At 38.3% G+C, this 19,977-nt stretch overlaps 1 protein-coding gene across 3 annotated transcripts in view; it reads left to right on the forward strand.

Moving 5' to 3' along the window:
• zgc:56231 (uncharacterized protein LOC406257 homolog) overlaps positions 1 to 19,977 on the forward strand; it is a 37,907-nt gene that overhangs the window by 638 nt on the left and 17,292 nt on the right. For all 3 annotated transcript variants that reach the window (XM_062021492.1, XM_062021490.1, XM_062021491.1), the window contains exons 2-8: positions 3,084 to 3,179; positions 3,237 to 3,356; positions 9,718 to 9,856; positions 9,913 to 10,097; positions 10,166 to 10,244; positions 19,602 to 19,775; positions 19,840 to 19,951. In XM_062021492.1, coding sequence (XP_061877476.1) covers positions 3,117 to 3,179; positions 3,237 to 3,356; positions 9,718 to 9,856; positions 9,913 to 10,097; positions 10,166 to 10,244; positions 19,602 to 19,775; positions 19,840 to 19,951 — 872 coding nt within the window. In that variant the 5' untranslated portion in view covers positions 3,084 to 3,116. The remainder of the gene's footprint in view (positions 1 to 3,083; positions 3,180 to 3,236; positions 3,357 to 9,717; positions 9,857 to 9,912; positions 10,098 to 10,165; positions 10,245 to 19,601; positions 19,776 to 19,839; positions 19,952 to 19,977) is intronic.

The raw sequence follows: 19,977 nt of genomic DNA on the forward strand, positions 1-19,977 counted from the left end.
ATGAAAATTAAGGCCTTAAATGGCATTTAAAAAGTATTAAATACGATGTATAGCAGCATTTTAAAAATGTCATACATTTGCAAATGTCAACAAAAAAACCAATGCAGGTTTTCCCAGTTGCTAGGATTTTACTTTGTTACGTGGGGCTCATTGAATATGCATGGAATGGTGGTCAAGCTAGCTCTGTTCTCAATGAGTATTAGGTGCAATTTAGCCTTTCTCAAAGAGAAATGCCTTTTGCTTGTTTTTGGCTGTACGTACCATTCAAATCGCATTAAGAAGGGCGGAAAAGTGCAATATTTTAAGAGACGAGAAACTTCACGCACCCCAGTCCAAGGGAGCACAGTCGATGAATGCATGCGTTTGCAGTGATCACTTCTCTAAAGGTTTGTTTATGTTTTTACCATTTTGTATTTCCTGTTAAATATCTTTATTTGTATTTCTTAAAGCATCAAAATAAATGTGAGTACAACCTAAAACAAGGATGTCAAACAAGCTGCCTGCGGGCCAAAACAGGCCCGCTAACCGGTTCAATCAGGCCCGCGAGATGAGTTTGCTAAGTGTAAAATTGAGCCACAGTTTTTAATTAAACTGCGGTTCAAAATGTGTCCACTGGATGACACTATTTTCACATTCTTTGATTGATTGAGACTTTTATTAGTAGGTTGCACAGTGAAGTACATATTCCGTACAATTGACCACTAAATGGTAACACCCGAATAAGTTTTTCAACTTGTTTAAGTCGGGGTCCACTTAAATTGATTCATGATACAGATATATACTATCATATATACTATCATCATAATACAGTCATCACACAAGATAAACACATTGAATTATTTACAATCAGGGGTGGGGGTGGGGGGGGGTAGGATATGGACATCAAGTAGTGGACATAGAGAGAGAGAGAGAGATCAGAAGGCATAAGAAAAAGTATCTGCATTTGATTGTTTACATTTGATTATTAGCAATCCGGGGAGGGTGTTAGTTTAGGGTTGTAGCTGCCTGGAGGTGAACTTTTATTGCGGTTTTGAAGGAGGATAGAGATGCCCTTTCTTTTATACCTGTTTGGAGCGCATTCCACATTGATGTGGCATAGAAATTCCTCCCCCTCGATCCAATTTAAAACAAACCGGAGTAAAATAAACAATTGGTAACCCCACTTGAAATGCTACATGAGACTCTGCACATTGATATAGTTATTGTCTTATTAAAGTAAACAGTGGAAATAACAGATGAGGTAGTTGATAGTTTGTATTTTTTTTGTTCAATCCGAGATGGGCTGTGACTTAAAGTTTAATTGCTTTGTAGATACACTGAGATTAAGTCTAGATTCATTGTGTTCTTCATTGTGTTTTTGAAACTGCACCAATTTTTTTCCTCAGAATTTTCAACTACCGTATTTTTCGGAGTATAAGTCGCACCGGCCGAAAATGCATAATAAAGAAGGAAAAAAAACAAGTCGCACTGGAGTATAAGTTGCATTTTTTGGGGAAATTTATTTGATAAAACCCAACACCAAGAATAGACATTTGAAAGGTAATTAAAAATAAATAAAGAATTGGGAACAGGCTGAATAAGTGTACGTTATAGGACGCATAAATAACCAACTGAGAACGTGCCTGGTATGTTAACGTAACATTATGGTAAGAGTCATTCAAATAACTATAACATATAGAACATGCTATAAGTTTACCAAATGATCTGTCACTCCTAATCGCTAAATCCCATGAAATCTTATACGTCTAGTCTCACGTGAATGAGCTAAATAATATTTGATATTTTACGGTAATGTGTTAATAATTTCACACAAGTCGCTCCTGAGTATAAGTCGCACCCCCGGCCAAACTGAAAAAAACTGCGACTTATAGTCCGAAAAATAAGGTAACTTGAAGTGTTTTGTGAAGAGGATTATTTGTGATATGTACATTTTCAGAATGTTTGCTCTATTTTGGGCCGAAGTAAAACAAAAAACAATCGGAAGTTGTCAAAGTTATATTTTTAAGTTATTATGCCATGATTTTACCAGTCCGGCCCACATGGGAATAGATTTGCCTCCATGCGGCCCCTGAGCTAAAGGCATTAAGCTTTTACCAAAGGCAGCAATCATAAATGAATCGTTCAGCACATACACAATGTTAACATCTATAATCATATTTTGATAAAGACAGGGAGAAACACGCTACTCGTAAACTACATACAACAAGTCAACAAACATGGCTGTAGACATCAAGTTAAATCATAAAATGCAACCTTACACGAGCAAAAACTATGCATATTTATCCGGGACAGTCTTGACACCAATTTCCTTGACCCTGCATCACACAAAGAAGTTGTAAGCCTCCATGCTCTTACAAGTTTTCATCAGGTTTATGTAGAATCACCAATGTCTGGAGCACATGATAGTTAGACGTATCTGAGAACTCCACCGACAGATAATAGTTTATCACTCAACAAATCTTTTTTTGATAAAGTATAGGGATCTTTTCCATTGTATAGTTTGGATTTATTTTTTGCTCATATCTGCTTTTTGCAGGAAAAGCTAGGCACCGTATGTACTCTGAGTTCGCACGATGCTTGCTGTACACATAACCATCTTAGCGTGGTTGACCACCACTGGTTTTCACTTCCGGGAAGTAGTCACATGACAGAATACAAGCAATTGGGGAAAACCTCACTTCAAGATGTTCAGTATTGAACTGTTTTTGCTAACAGTTCAGGAGTCAGTTTTGTTTATTTAGCATAATTAAGTTGTTGACTTTCCGATTCACTGGTAAAAAATACTGCAGTAATAGTTTGTTTGAAAGGCTTACTTGCCTTTACATTATTTCTTACTTTGGCCACAGTTAATGTATACTTTTTAACAATATCATTGTCAATACGGACAATTGTATGCTCCTGACTATGTATAGCGATTTGCAGTAGGACATGAGCATTACATTTGTTTTAAGTTGCGATAATTAGATTTGTTGATACCTGCAGAAACTATTTGTTTGTATTTCATTTGTTTGTAGTTCATGTTATTTCATTTGTATTTGTATTTAATGTCGTGCTTGTGCTTCATGTCGTTTTTTTGTTTGTAGGCGGAAGCACCAGCTGGAGCAGACCCGCAGACTATGAAAGTTTACCTAAGAGTTCGACCTTTCTCCAAAGAAGAACTTTATAACAATGAAGATCAGGTATTTTACAGCTTGTCAAATTTTCACATGAATATCTGGCATAATGTTTGTTTTCAGCATTGTGTAGTGATTGAAAACGACCAGATGGTGACACTGCAGGCACCAAGAGGTTCTGCCAGCATAAAGAACAGTGAGAAAGGAGTTGGAATGTCCATCCACAAGTTCTCCTTCTCAAAGGTCAGCAACACATTCATTTGCAAACCTAACGCAATAAATGACAAACATTTCACCAAGAATAACACTTTAAATGTCGTAAAATGTCCGAAACAGCTTTGTGCTGGAACTCAGGATTTTAGCAGTGCTTATCATGTGACAATCATGTATACCAGCGGTTTAATTTAGGCATTATTTTCATGGACCGGCCTGTCACTCATGGCTGATACATACAGCAAAAATAAGTGCATGAAAAATACAACTTACCATAATGCTGAATTACTAGAAGCCCTGACCTTCTTTACCTTTGTATACAAAAAAAACTCTCGACATGTTTGTTATCGAAGACAAGAGCATAGATATATAATAAAACTAGACATACTTACCATTAGTTTCTATAGATTTCTATTCTAAAAGTTATATATTCATATGTTGTGCAGTTCTCATGTCTAGATATACTTACAGTATATAAGCGTGAACATATCTGTTAAAGCTAACTACTTGTACACCAGGGGTATGTCCAATAATACCCGCACCAACTTACTAGATCAAGGGAGATGTGTATTTTTTTCCTTCAGCACATTGTATGCATCAATTTAGCACACTTGCACTTCGCCATCTGCCTTGAACTTTTAACTACTGAGGTGACTTTATTCTTGATTTGTCCTATGTTAATCAAGGTAATGCAGCAACCTACTGTCTTATATGGGTTTCCATTTTATTTTTATGTCTGAGTTTGTATTTTATTGTACTTTTTGTCTAATGTTAATGCTGTCTAACTCAGGGGTCTCAAACTCAATTTACCTGGGGGCCACTGGATGCAGAAACTGGGTGAGGCTGGGCCGCAAGAAAAGATTTCTTAAAAAAAATCCAACATGCACTTTTTAATGAATTCACCTTCTTTGAATGGCTTTCCCGCCCTAGCAACCATCTCACTCACCATGTAAATAAATAAATAAATGATAAATGGGTTATACTTGTATAGCGCTTTTCTACCTTCAAGGTACTCAAAGCGCTTTGACAGTATTTCCACATTCACCCATTCACACACTGATGGCGGGAGCTGCCATGCAAGGCGCTAACCAGCAGCCATCAGAGGCAAAGGGTGAAGTGTCTTGCCCAAGGACACAACGGACGTGACTAGGAAGGTAGAAGGTAGGACTTGAACCCCAGTAACCAGCAACACTCCGATTGCTGGCACAGCCACTCTACCAACTTCGCCACGCCGTCCCTGTAGCTATCTTTGCTGCATCGCTCTTTTCGCTTGCTTTCTTGACGAAATCTTGTTGCCTCAGTAGACTGGCTTTAAAATTTGCAACCCGGTTCACTCTCATCTCCCTGGCATTTTGCATACTCCTCAGCATGTCTAGTTGTATAATGACGTTTCAAATTGTATTCCTTGTGCACCGCAACTTTCTCTGTATCAACTACAGAAAAGAGCTATAAGGATTATTCATAAAGTAGATTACTTAGAACACACTAACATATTATTTATTAATTCGGGTTTATTGAAATTACAGGAGCTAGTAAAGTTACAGACATTGTGTCATGTTTAAGGCTAAAAGTAAAACATTACCGTGGAGTTTACAGTTACGGTAGCTCAATTATCCCCGAACGGGCTAACATCACCACTAACGTGTTACACGTCTGATTCGCCCAGCGACTCTCTGTCGGAGTATCAGCGCTGGGGTCCAGTGCACCACAATTTTGTATTGTCGCTCGGTCCTTCGGTGGAGTGCTTTGGAAGCTACCGGACCGCTCGTCTTCCCCGCCCGGACTGTTTACAACGGGGGCGGGAGCGAGCAGGCGGGCGATCGAGGGAGGCAAGGAGGGAGGGAAGAATAGCGTGTGCGGGTGTCGTGGAAAAGCGGCAAAATGTTTCTCTGCTTGCATCACGCAAGTGACGTCAATGCATACTTGCCAACCTTAAATACCTCCGAATTCGGGAGATGGGGGCGGCTTGAGGTGTGTGTGGGGGGGGGTTGAGGTTGGGGGTAGCGGGGGTGTTTTTGTAGCCCGGAAGAGTTAGGGCTGCAAAGGATTCTGGGTATTTGTTCTGTTGTGTTTATGTTGTGGTACGGTGCGGATGTTCTCCTGAAATGTGTTTGTCATTCTTATTTGGTGTGGGTTCACAGTGTGGCGCATATTTGTAACAGTGTTAAAAAATAAAATAAAATATGACCACCCTCAGTGTGACATGTAAGCTGTTCCTCAAGTATGTCTTGCAATAATTTGAGTGCGTCTGCAGAAGCCTCTTACATGTGTCTTGGCCGGTACGTTGTTAGTATGGAGAAAAAGATGATGTGGTGACACTTCCTAGAGGACACTAAAGGCAGTGCCATCACGGCACACCCTCGATCTTGTCGAGAGCCTTATACCACACCGTGATTGGTAGATTCCTTCAGCTCCGCACACAACGCTGTCAGGCGCCATTCATTTAAAACTCGCAGGCCGAACTAACATTAAACTTTCATATTAAGGTGGGGGCCGCAAAATAATGTCTCGCGGGCCGCAATTGGCCCGCGGGCCGCGTGTTTGAGGCCCCTGGTCTAACTTAAGTTTTTATGGACCTGCCGGAAACTGCAGATGGAAATTAGCCTTTGGCCACAATTTGGCACACTTACATTTGATGTTCATTAATATGCATTGTTCCATGTAACTAAAAATATAACAAGTTAAATAAATAATGATAAATGGGTTATACTTGTATAGCACTTTTCTACCTTCAAGGTACTCAAAGCGCTTCGACAGTATTTCCACATTCACCCATTCACACACACAGTCACACACTGATGGCGTGAGCTGCCATGCAAGGCACTAACCAGCAGCCATCAGGAGCAAGGGTGAAGTGTCTTGCCCAAGGACACAACGGACGTGACTAGGATGGTAGAAGGTGGGGATTGAACCCCAGTAACCAGCAACCCTCTGATTGCTGGCACGGCCACTCTACCAACTTCGCCACGCCGTGACTTTCTATCAGAAGTTTTATTATATACAGTACAAGCTTAGCGCACAGGTGAAAGTTAAGCCGGAGAAAGTTTTATTTTTATTTATTTTATGTATTTACTGTTTTGATGCGACCCGGTAGAAAATGTGTCATGTACCGCTGGTTAGGAACCACTGAGGTATATGACTTCCAGGGTTGGACGTTACTGCACCTTTTGTTATCGACCCGATAGCGAGTAGATGGCCAGTATTGCCTACTAATAACTTTTTACTTTAACTTTTTGTTCTCGTTGAATGATTTTTTTATTTTTAGCAAAATAAAACATGGGACAAATATTTTGATTCACTAACATTTTTGTGAACAATATAAAATACAAAAAGTTACAAAAATGCATATAAGTAAAACAGCAGCAGTCACACTAGTTAAAAAGTATAAATTACTTACATTAACATAAACGCACATATAGGCAAAAAAATCTGTTTCAGTAAAAACAATTTGATTACAATGCCCAATAGAACTGTTTTATCAACCCTTTTAAAATGGACTGAAATTCCTTCACAGTGATCAGTTCAGGTAACTTCAGATTCTTTTGCAAGTCATTCCAAGACCAGGAAGCAGCTTATCTGAAGGATTTTTTTTTTTTAACAAATATTTGTTTGCTCTAGGAACCAAAATGCTAGGGATGTCCTGCGACATTAAGCTGTAGCGCCTGGAATCTCTACACACTGTAATAAGTCACATGATGTCAATGTTCACTTACACACTAGGAAAAAAAACATGTATCATGTCAGTAGAAATGTTCACATTTCAGCCTACAATAGTTCATACACTTCCAACTATAGAAAACCTGTTGCCGTGAGTTGTAGATGTTTGTTTAGCTAAAACAAACATTTACTTTTAAGAATGTGCTTTTTTCTTACAGTTTAAGATTAATGTACCAGGGCTGTGGGTATTTTCATTCATCCAGGTTATTGTTGTTCCCAGGGCATTCAACTGATCAGTTGACTTCAGTTTGTCTTAGAAGACATTAGGCCTCATATGCTAACATTAGTACCGTCATAAGTGGCTGTAAAATGTGCACCTTTTGTAGTACATGTAGTAGTAGTAGTAGTAGTGTCCAATGAGCCCTCAAGGTGCCCGCATATGCAATTGCGCACTGCTCATGTCTCTTGCGCACATTAAATTTATGCCTCGCACAAAATTAAATCCAACCAGAACTTTAAACAAAATAAACACACTGTACAATTTTGCTATGCAACTCTGACAGGTGAAAAGCAGCCACAACAAAAAACAATGTTCGGCAACACTGTTCAATTGTAACGTCTGTCGAGGCGGTTTAAGGACAGGATGTCCATCAATCACTTTATTGAGCAAAACAATAAAGTAAACTCAACCTCAACTCAACTGAATTCTCCGGGAGTTTGTGCGTTTGTTCACACATACGAAAAGTTAGAGGGAATATTGGTAGTGTCTCTCACACACACACACACGCACCAACTACGATTGTAGTGTAAGTACCATTACCAAATAATACCAACTAATTCAGAAATTACCTACCAGGTACTTAGTACTTGAGTAGTACTAATACTTCATGAATGTTACTTGTTTTGTGGTGTATAATTTGACCTAAAGCACAAATGTGTGTATGGTGTCAAAATATTGCACAACCTTCTGCAACTGCAAGCTTAAAGTACTGTTGTATTCAAGGTGCTTTGTAGGTGCTTTGTAGGCTCCAATTTAAAATTTTAAAAGCAACACATACAAGAACACTACAAACTGCTAGCATATATTACTAGGGGTGTCCTGATCAAATATTGGTATTGGTCCGTATATAATGAAATCACTTACAGTAGGTGATACGTGCTTGCATATAAAAGGTGTGATGTAATGTCCGATACAAGCAGTCCTGCAGCGTGTTTAATTGTACAAAGCTAGACAGCCAATTAACATCTAAATGTCCTCCAATAAGCACACAAGTTTGGGCTTGTATTTTTGTGGTCATTTACAAAGGGAAAACATGGTGAGCTATAGGCCTCTACCAGCTAGCAGCTACTCCACAGTTTAGCACACAAGATAAACATAGGTAATAATAATTGAACAATATTGCAATCTAAATCTACACATTTGTCAATATAAACATATCAATTGTAGTTGCATATTACCTAAAAGTATACAGTAACAGACGTGTACGCATCATTCAACTTACTGTCATGAGCTTAGCTTCATAAATTATTGTGACCACCTAGGTGTTGACAAAACAATTACCACTCCACTTCAACTTAAAGACAGTGTAAGTCCATTCCAGGTGATTATTAATAAATAGGTTAGTGTTTTTTATACCTACCATTTATCTCTGTTGGACTATTTTCACTTGATCAAACCTTTTTTAATATTCCACACTACAAAATATGTAAAATATGTATGATTCCTGCTGATATATTAAATCAATGTCGGTATCAGCCAATACTCAAGGCTCCAATATTGGTATCGTGTCGGAACCTTTACATGTTACTAATAGTGGTTTAATTGAACATAGTAAACGTTTATACATTTGGAAGTTAAACTTGGTTTAAAAAAAAAAAATTTAAAAAATCATTTCGTGTGGATAAAATGAATAGAGAGTTTAATTTTGTATTTTACAAGGATGGAAAAGCCACACCATTTGTAAGAAATGCAGAGCAGCTGTAAAGTACACTGGATAATTTATTGATTGCGCTGAAGATCAAGACTTCTGTTCTTTTGTTTATACGTTTTATCATTTTTATATCATCCAATCTTACGAATATTCATTCAGCAAGTATTTTTTTGGGTCCATGTCTAAAAATAAATATATTGGAAGTGTGATTCAGTTTCATTTGACTTAATCTTGGCCTTACAGCATCTTTGACAACATATACCGTTTGAAATGTTTTTAAAGTACTGTAAACATTTTACTTTTAGAGAATGTGCTTTTTTCTTATAGTTTAAGATTAATGTACCAGGGCTATGGGGTATTTTCATTCATCCAGGTTATTGTTGTTCCCAGGGCATTCAACTGATCAGTTGACTGTTCAGTTTGTCTTAGACATTACCTCTCATCCGAGTAGCTTTCATCAGTTCATGCTCGTAGACTTAGCTTGTACAGATCTAACCTGCTTGGTGCCAAGGTCCTAACTATTTAACAGGAGGAAGAGCATATGCACACAAAGGAATGGTTTTGTTTGTGTTGTAAAAAAAAAATTGTCCGTCAACAAATGTTGACCATAGAATGAAATAGTTCATACACTAGCCAATATCAAATTGTTCCTTTTTTTAAAAAAAATAAAAATAAAAATAGTTGAATTGTATCAAACCATGTATCTAGATGTGTATCGAGTTGTCCATAAATAGATGCACAACCCTATATGAATCATATAAAGATTGTTTTAATATTTACATCTCTCCTGATGAACTTTATAGATTTTGGGCCCAGCAACATCGCAGTCAGAGCTGTACGATGACGTCATCAGTGGTCATATGACTTCTTTCCTGCATGGCGACAACTCGCTGATCTTCAGCTATGGCGTCACCAACGCTGGCAAGACTTTCACCATCCAAGGTAGAAACACTTTGAACAACTTACAACAGGACATTACTTTGCAGTACTCTGTCTAGGAAGTGCAAAGGAGCCAGGAATACTACCTCGAGTACTGCATACTACATTTGAGTACATATCAGGACATCAGTATGACAACATGGACTTTAAACCTCACTTCAGAAACGACGTGCAGCATCTCAGTGCTGATCAAGTCAAGCAGGAGAGAAACATCAAAGCTGCCATCTTGGCTTCTTTCAAGGAGGTGATTTCATATAAATCCTACTCATAAATGGTCATATTCTTTCAACTTCAATTCTTTTCGACCCTTAGGAATTTGATCCCCTAAGAAACATTCATGCATCGGAATCCTCTTGTGTGGCTCAACTCTCTCTGGCTAACAATGACACAGGTAACCAATCACTACTACTACTATTACAACGTTGATACTACTACTATTCTACAGCTGATAATACTATTACATTGCTGATACTATTACTACATTACTAATAGTACTGACACTACGTATTGATACTATTGTCGAACTTAAGTCAAACGTTGCTTATACAGCACAACAAATAACCTAATTTGGCAAAGTGCTGCACAGAGCACATACAGTAAGACAATAAAAGGGTGAATAATGCAATACACGGTAATAACAGCACATTTTAGTCAAAACTGTTGATTTAAAACAAGATAAAAACCAAGGTGCTATTTGCAGAATGCCTGTGAAAATGTTTTGAGCAGCGTTTCAAAATTCTCTAGTGCAATAGTTGTCGAACTTTTTTCACCAAGTACCACCTCAGAAAAAACTCTTTAGCCTAGTAGGTCTAAGTATTCATTAAAAACAAGGTAGAGCTTTTATTAAACAGGTATGTTTAATAACCTTAGCCACTGTAACATTACACAGTTTGAATAGTAACACTGTGTGAATATAGGAAAATAAAACATTGTACTTTAATCAAGTGATTCTTTGGCATACCACTAGATGGTGCCTGCGTACCACTAGTGGAACACATACCACAATGTGAGAATCACTGGTCTAGTGATTGTGCAGCCCCAATGTGAAGAAGCAGATTGTTCCATAATTTGGGGGACGCTACAGAAAAGGCCCTGTCCCCACTAGCGCAGAGTCTGATGTGTGGGACAGACAGGAGCAGTTTGTTTACAGACGAGTGAGTTCTAGGCAGGCATATACTGTATGATTGGGCAGCCAGAAATGTGAAGGGGGCATCATCCTGCTCCAGCACTTTTTTCTGTTAATACAATACTGACTTTGTCTTCTTCATAGAATTTGGTTGTTAGCTACAGTATGGGCCTGGTTTACTAAGATCCAAATACCTCACACTAAACAGCGTGAGCAATCTATAAAATAGTGTGTACTATTAGTGGGCCTGTTGCATGTGATTTACTAAGACTGTGGACAATTGTAAAGAGGTGCAGACCGCCTTATTTAAATGAGGATTTTGCGTGTATTCAGACACGGCTTTCCCAACAGGCTAAACAGGCGCCTGGGGCGCCATCCTTTGCAGAATGTAAAAAAAAAAACTAAAGAATTTTAATACAGAGGTAAAAAAGGTTTGTATAATGCGCACTCCGTACACTTAATTGGAAGGTTTTCTTTAAGAAAAATAATCCAACCCATGACGTGGCGTCTTTGCTACATACCGCCTGCGCCGTGAAACTGCTGGTGGAAGGCGAATCCGCGATGGTAAATCGTCTCGATCAATGAAGGCTAGTGGAGCATTTTTATTTGATTGATATTTTACGACGAAAAGTGGGACATCAAAGTTATCCGCTGTGACCTATAAAGCGAAGGAAGGAGGAGAAGGAAATACGGGATGAAAAGCAGAGGTATGTATGTACATTTAGCTAATTCATTTTTAGCGTTAGAATCGTGACTTATCTTATGAGAGCTGACAGCAACAGGATGTTGCTGTTATTTCTGTTCAGTGACCGCAAGAGTAATTCGCATATGGTAACTATAAGCTCAATTGGGCAAGCTTCTTAAGTAAATAAGCAACAAATCCAGAAATTCACAAAGGGTGAAAAAGTTGGTAACCCAAACTTACTGAAATTATTGTAAGCTAGGCTATTGGCTCATTTGGCTGCAATGTAAGCTATTCAAATGAATTAATTGATGCCATTTGAGATGTGATGCAATCAGAACAGATTTACAGCCATGACAGGCACGTGGAGAGGCTGCTACAGAGAAGGTGATATTTTGGTCACCTGAGCCTCACCATGAAGAAACTTGTAAGTTTTTCAGTTTTGGAATATGATTGCAGGGAATTTTCTTCCCATTATCTGTTTTATCCATTAATAAGTACAATTTAATTGTAGAGAAAGTACTTTAGAGTTACAATTCATGCAGAGATGACATTTTTGCCATGTTTTACACTACAGCATCTATTCAGAGCAAGCAGCAGATAATTTGTTGCCGAGAAACAGACTCAGCATGTAGATCCAGATGAGTTTTTATTTGTAACAGACCATAGTAAAAATATTTCCAAATAAAATGTATACAACATATATGTTCAATTGTAATACATTCAATATCAGACTAATTTCTTGCAACAATCATTTTTAAATAATCTCAGGACATCCTGGCCTATTCATCTGAAATAATAACTATCATGCTGCAAGACAAAATAATGGGTATTAATCATGGATATTAGCTTGCATGCTAGCTGATATCCAGCTTCCAGTGCTGTAATATGGACTTTTTAGCAATATATAAGTAAAGTTAAACTATATTACTGGAATAGGAAGTAAGGGGTTATAGTGTACATATATTATGGGTTGCATCCTATCATATTATACTAATATAAATACTTTGCTTATGTACTTTGATATATAATTACAGTATATCATAAATATACTGTAATTATATATAAAATATAACGTGGCATCATGAGCAGTCAAAATTGAAAATTGTGGTCTTGTAATTGAACTGAAATCATCAATACATCGACATATATACTTAGATTTTCTGTGTTAATTTTCTTACAGGATAATGAAGCAGTAGCAGCACAATCCAACAAGCTAAAGACCCATCTATCAAAGCTGCCCCCATTGTTCCACACCATTTGACTGATACACAAAGAACTGAATTACTTAGCCGAGGATCTTATGCGGTATACTCAGACTTCACGTTCCCTAAAAGAGATGATGGAAGACGTTTCCACCACCACTACTTCCACAGATATTTAGTGAACGGAGAGAAAATTAAGAGAACGTAGCTCAAGTATTTCCCCAATTTCTCCCATGCTATTTGCATTACATTTGTAGGTGTTTAAATATTTTTCCTCAGAATAAAATAACTTGATTGTTTTTCTTTTTAGATTGCATTTTTTTGTATTTACATGTCAAATAATTACTAACTGTAATGCTGCACATCGACTTTCTCTGGAGATGTGGGGTTAACTTTTTGAGGGGAAAGGGGGGGTTCACTCTCGCCCGGGGCGTCAAATGGTCTCGTACTATATGGGGCATCAACACGGAGACACTTATTTACTGCACATTCATGTTGTCATGCCCCTCCTACCTGTGGCATTTTGCTATGTTTTTAAACAAGCAGGAGACATCTGCCACTTTTTATGGGCATTTTAGAAGCAGTCGTGCAGTGCATTTACATTGATGTCATTTTTTTTTTTTTTTTACCAATGAAGGTCCACGTGCGTATATGTTGTCAGGTTTGCATGTGTTTTAGTACTTTCAAACTTTTAGTAAATCAGGACCTACTGTGTCAACTCTAACCTAGAGAAGAGGATTGCACTCAGCTCTAACTTCACACCTGTGCAACTTGGGTGTCCCACCTGAAGACTAAGTCCCTCCTGCTGATAGCTCTCAACCACAATTAGGGGACAATCTCTTAAGGGGGAACCAAAAAATTTAAGTAAAATAAATACAATAAAGTATCCTTCATCCACATTTTACCAAACGTCACAACATTTATCTTAACTTGATTGCCTAATTCTTAAACTAGATTTAACCTTAAGTAAGACTTCATACACAGTCAATATTTACAAAACTGAAAGGTACAGTAGTCTTATGAATAATACAAAAACATTCTCCTCAAACTAGTTCTATCATCAGGTCAGCTGATGCATACCTCAGTCTATGCATTCTCCACCTATTTTCACACACAGAAACTTGACACTGCCTACACTCTTGGCATAGTAAAGTTTTTTTTTTTTTTTTTTTTTTTTTTTTTTCAAGTTTTACTGAACCAACTAATCAGGAGTCAACAGTTCCCCCTGTTCTTTTAAATTAATTTCATTGTTCTCTGACCAGAAGGCATGTAGATGTAAACTCGTGAGGAAGTTCACATTGACCCAAAAAAATGCTATCCTATATATTATTCATTTTCATCACCGTTTACACAGGAAGAGCAACTAGCTCTTTTTGATGAAACGGCTCATTTCAACAGAACACCTGAAGCGGCAAATACACACAGCTTTAACTTACAGTTGTGTAGATGTCACGATTGATGGCTCGTCTGCTGGTGTGGCATACAGCGTCAAAAAAGTGTCCTTCAATATTTCCTAGGAGTTCAAATATTACGACGTAAAACACTTTTCAACTTTTTGTTTTGGAGCCGCTGCCAATGGTGAGAAATGCATCTTCCTCATCCCACAATCAAAAGTACAAAACCCAAAACCAGTAAAGTTGGCACGTTGTGTAAATCGCAAATAAAAACGGAATACAATGATTTGCAAATCCTTTTCAACTTATTCAATTGAATACACTGCAAAGACAAGATACTTAACGTTTGATCTGGTAAACTTTATTTTTTGCAAATATTAGCTCATTTGGAATTTGATGCCTGCAACATGTTTCAAAAAAGCTGGCACAAGTGGCAAAAAAGTTAAGGCATGCTCATCAAACACTTATTTTGAACATCCCACAGGTGAACAGGCTAATTGGGAACAGGTGGGTGCCATGATTGGGTATGAAAGTAGCTTCTATGAAATGCTCAGTCATTCACAAACAAGGATGGGGCGAGGGTCACTACTTTGGGAACAAATGCGTGAGCAAAATGTCGAACCGTTTAAGAACATTTCTCAACAAGCTATTGCAAGGAATTTAGGGATTACACATCTACGGTCCGTAATATCAAAATGTTCAGAGAATCTGGAGAAATCACTGCACGTAAGCGGCAAGGCTGAAAACCAACATTGAATGCCCGTGACTTTCTATCCCTCAGGCGGTAGTGCATCAAAAAACGACAGCGTGTAAAGAATATTGCCACATGGACTCAGGAACACTTCAGAAAATCACTGTCAGTAACTAGTTTGTTGCTATATCTGTAAGTGCAAGTTAAAGGCCTACTGAAACCCACTACTACAGACCACGCAGTCTGATAGTTTATATATCAATGATGAAATCTTAACATAACACATGCCAATACGGCCGGGTTAACTTATAAAGTGACATTTTAAATTTGCCGCTAAACTTCCGGTTCGAAACGCCTCTGAGGATGACGTATGCGCGTGACGTAGACCGGGGAACACGGGTATGCCTTCCACATTGAAGCCAATACGAAAAAGCTCTGTTTTCATTTCATAATTCCACAGTATTCTGGACATCTGTGTTCGTGAATCTGTTGCAATCATGTTCATTGCATTATGGAGAAGGAAGCTGAGCAAGCAAAGAAGAAAGTTGTCGGTGCGAAATGGACGTATTTTTCGAACGTAGTCAGCAACAACAGTACACAGCCGGCGCTTCTTTGTTTACATTCCCGAAAGATGCAGTCAAGATGGAAGAACTCGGATAACAGAGACTCTAACCAGAAGGACTTTTGACTTCGATACACAGACGCCTGTAGAGAACTGGGACAACACAGACTCTTACCAGGATTACTTTGATTTGGATGACAAAGACGCAGACGTGCTACTGTGAGCATGCAGCTTTGGCTTCTAAACATTTGATCGCTTGACCGTACGTGCGCAACTTTTTTTTGCGTATGTACGTAACTTTTTTAAAATATATAAGCTTTATGAACCTTGGGTTAGGTGAACGGTCTTTTGGGCTGAGTGATTGTGTGTGTTGATCAGGTGTTTGAATTGTATTGGCGTGTTCTATGGAGCTAGGAGCTAGCATAGGAGCTAGGAGCTACCATAACAAACACGCAGGTGTTTTTATGCAGGATTAATTTGTGGCATATTAAATATAAGCCTGGTTGTGTTGTGGCTAATAGAGTATATATATGTCTTGTGTTTATTTACTGTTGTAGTCATTCCCAGCTGAATATCAGGTACCGTGAGTATGCAGCCTTGGCTGCTAAACATTTGATAGCTTGACCGTATGTGCGCGTCACGTACGTAACTTTTTAAAAATATATAAGCTTTATGAACCTTGGGTTAGGTGAACGGTCTTTTGGGCTGAGTGATTGTGTGTGTTGATCAGGTGTTGGAATTGTATTGGCGTGTTCTATGGAGCTAGGAGCTAGCAGAGGAGCTAGGAGCTAGCGCAACAAACACGTAGGTGTTTTTATGCAGGATTAATTTGTGGCATATTAAATATAAGCCTGGTTGTGTTGTGGCTAATAGAGTATATATATGTCTTGTGTTTATTTACTGTTGTAGTCATTCCCAGCTGAATATCAGGTCACCCCCGGCTCTCACAGCATCTTCCCTATCTGAATAGCTTCAACTCCCCACTAGTCCTTCACTTGCACTTTACTCATCCACAAATCTTTCATCCTCGCTCAAATTAATGGGGAAATTGTCGCTTTCTCGGTCCGAATCTCTCTCACTTCATGCGGCCATCATTGTAAACAATAGGGAACTTTGCGTATATGTTCAACTGACTACGTCACGCTACTTCCGGTAGGTGCAAGCCTTTTTTTTATCAGATACCAAAAGTTGCAATCTTTATCGTCGTTCTATACTAAATCCTTTCAGCAAAAATATGGCAATATCGCGAAATGATCAAGTATGACACATAGAATAGATCTGCTATCCCCGTTTAAATAAAAAAAAAATCATTTCAGTAGGCCTTTAACTCTACTATGCAAAGCGAAAGCCATTTATCAACACCCAGAAATGCCACTGGCTTTGCTGGGCCCGTGCTCATCTAAGATGGACTGATGCAAAGTGGAAAAGTGTTCAGTGGTCGACCAGTCCACATTTCAAATGGTTTTTGGAAACTGTGGACGTCGTGTCCTCCAGACCAAAGAGGAAAAGAACCTTCCAGACTGTTATAGGGGCAAAGTTCAAAATCCAGCATCTGTGATAGTATGGGGTGTATTAGTGCCCAAGGCATGGGTAACTTGCACATCATGAAGGCACCATTAATGCTGAAAGGTATTTACAGGTTTTGGAGCAACATACAGTATGTTGCCATCCAAGCAACGTCTTTCCTGCTTATTTGAGCAAGACAATGCCAAGCCACATTCTGCACGTGTTACAACAGTGTGGCCTCGTAGTAAAAGAGTGCGGGTACTAGACTGGCCTGCCTGTAGTCCAAACCTGTCTCCCACTGAAAATGTGTGGCGCATTATGAAGCGTAAAATACAAGGACGGAACTGTGGAATTGAACAACTTAAACTGTACATCAAGCAAGAATGGGAAAGAATTCCACCAGAAAAGCTTAAAATTTGGTTTCCTCAGTTCCCAAACGTTTACTGAGTGTTAAAACGAAACGTGATGTAACACAGTGGTAAAAATACCACTTTGCCAACTTTTTTGCAATGTGTTGCTGCCATTAAATTCTAAGTTAATGATTATTTGCACAAAAAAATAAATTGTTTCTCAGTTCGAAAATTAAATATCTTGTCTTTGCAGTGTTGTCAATTGAATATAAGTTGAAAAGGATTTGCAAATGATTTAATTCTGTTTTTATTTAAGATTTACAGAACTGGTTTTGGGTTTTGTATTTGATCGGCTGCACCTTCATCGCTAACCCCCACCCTCTCTTGCTATTTAACTGTGATTGGATTTATTCCGAACTTGTCCCACCCATTTACAAGACGAAATGAAATATGATTGGATTTTGTTTCTGACAACTTTTCGTAATTTTTAGTTTATCGACACTGGCTTACTGAAGGGGAGTGTGTGTGTGTGTGTGTGTGTGTCTGTGTGCGTGCAGACTCGTGGAGCCTTTTACACAGGTAATGGACAGAAAAGAGAGAAGATGACATTCGTGTGTTGTATCGTGTCCCTTTTTCAGCGGATCTCTCTGCTACTGCGGATAATGTTGTTGCTTGTAATATTTTGTGGATATAATAAAATGTACTTTCTCAACTTCAAACATTTTGATTTGAGGGGCAAAGACACTTATTTGTCTTGCCCCTATGTAAAGCCAGCCCTTGGAGTGAGGCTGCAAGAGCTCAGACAGGTGTGATTAGATTAGACAAACTTTATTGATCCACAAGGGAAATTGTTCCACACAGTAGCTCAGTTAAGAAGGATGGAAAGGATAAGGATAGAAAGGATAATGCACACAAGGGCACAAAAAGAGGGCAAAAACAAAAGGTTTACAGTAGACTAAAAATGTACCATAGTAGCAATATCAAATATAACATACGTAATATTTACATATTATATATATATGCAATATATAATATATACTGATATATTATTTTTTTTATATATATACAATATATAACAAATCCCAATTATGATGGGGCCAGTCCATGTGAACCTTTCAAAACCAAGAGCAGCATTTTAAAATCTATCTATACTGGGAGCCAAGAGCTCAGCATTTGGTATATATTTCTTAACCCTACTTCAAAGCTTGAGTTGAAAAAAAAATCTGCATTTTACAACTACTGAGATTTTTTTGTGTAGTTTAAAATCATAGTCCACAATAAAACAAAGGTTTCTCACAAAAGGGTGTGGTAATGAGGCAAGTGGAAAGATTACACTGTTAAAACTATTTCAAATGTTTGGCTCACCAAATACAATATCAGTCTTGCTTTGGTTCAAGATTTAAAAAGCTTGCTGTCAACCATGTTTGGACTTATTGTATAAAATTTGTTTGCTTTGAGCCGTATGTACTGTATATATGGAGATCATTAGCAAAACAGTGGAGAGATGCATTGTACTTTTCAAAAAAATATGTCCTGGGAAGTCGATATAGAGAAAATATTGTTTGTGCCAATACTGAGCCCTAAGGCAAACAAGCCAAAGTTTAGGGGAGAAGCAACAGTAAGGAAGAATGTTGGCCGATCTGCACAGATAGGTTCCTCATTGCGAGGTAGGAGGAACCCTTTTGTGGGCAGTGCCCCAAATGCCCACGCTGTACGCAAGTCGTAAGAGTGGTGTGATCCACTGTATCGAACGCTGCAGTTAGATCCAGGAGCAGCAGGACAGCCATTTTCCCAGGATCAGCTGCGAAAAGCAGGCCATTAAAACTTTTTAAAGTACTGTTTCTGCTTTTGGCAGGATTTAAAACCTGACTGGAATTTCTGTAGACCAGTAGGCGATACATCACTAATAGCACATTTCAATTACTTGCCAGAGTTTCCATTAAGTTAATAAATAAAAGCAATAAAGACTGTTTGGTTTTTACTAAAGACCTACTTTTGGAGAAGGAAATGGAGTGAAGAAGCTACACATATTTAGTTTAATGAAATAGACATGTTTTGTATTTTTGTAGTTGAATGACAAATTCAACTGACTTGTCCTCCATGCCCTGCTAATAATGCTGGAGATGTTGTTATAATTATTAGTATTATTATTGTTTCCAAGCATGGTATTATGTCACACATTTAAAATGGTAAAGTTTAATACAGAACTTTGAAATTTTGGTTTCTGTTTAGAGTTTTCCGGCATGCTGACAGAAAGCACCGTTGACTTTGCCCTCTGGGTCTCGTACTTTGAGATCTACAATGAAAGCGTCTATGATCTCCTTCAGCCATCTTTTTGCTCAAAGTCCAAGAAACGTGCTGCTCTGCGCGTATGCGACGACGGTGCCGGCAACGCTTACGTCAAAGGTATCGTATTATGCGTTATGAATCATTTTTTGTCAGTTGCTCTTATGAAAAATTCATTTTTCAGATTTGCGGTGGATCAACATTCAGGCTTTGAGTGAAGCCTGCAAACTTCTACACTTGGGGAACAAGAACAGAAGTGCTACTGCCACCAAGATGAACCATTTATCCAGCAGAAGGTCAATCCTGTACTCTTTTACTTACT

The sequence above is a fragment of the Entelurus aequoreus genome, linkage group LG15 (genome assembly GCF_033978785.1).
Source record: "Entelurus aequoreus isolate RoL-2023_Sb linkage group LG15, RoL_Eaeq_v1.1, whole genome shotgun sequence".
NCBI lineage: Eukaryota > Metazoa > Chordata > Actinopteri > Syngnathiformes > Syngnathidae > Entelurus > Entelurus aequoreus.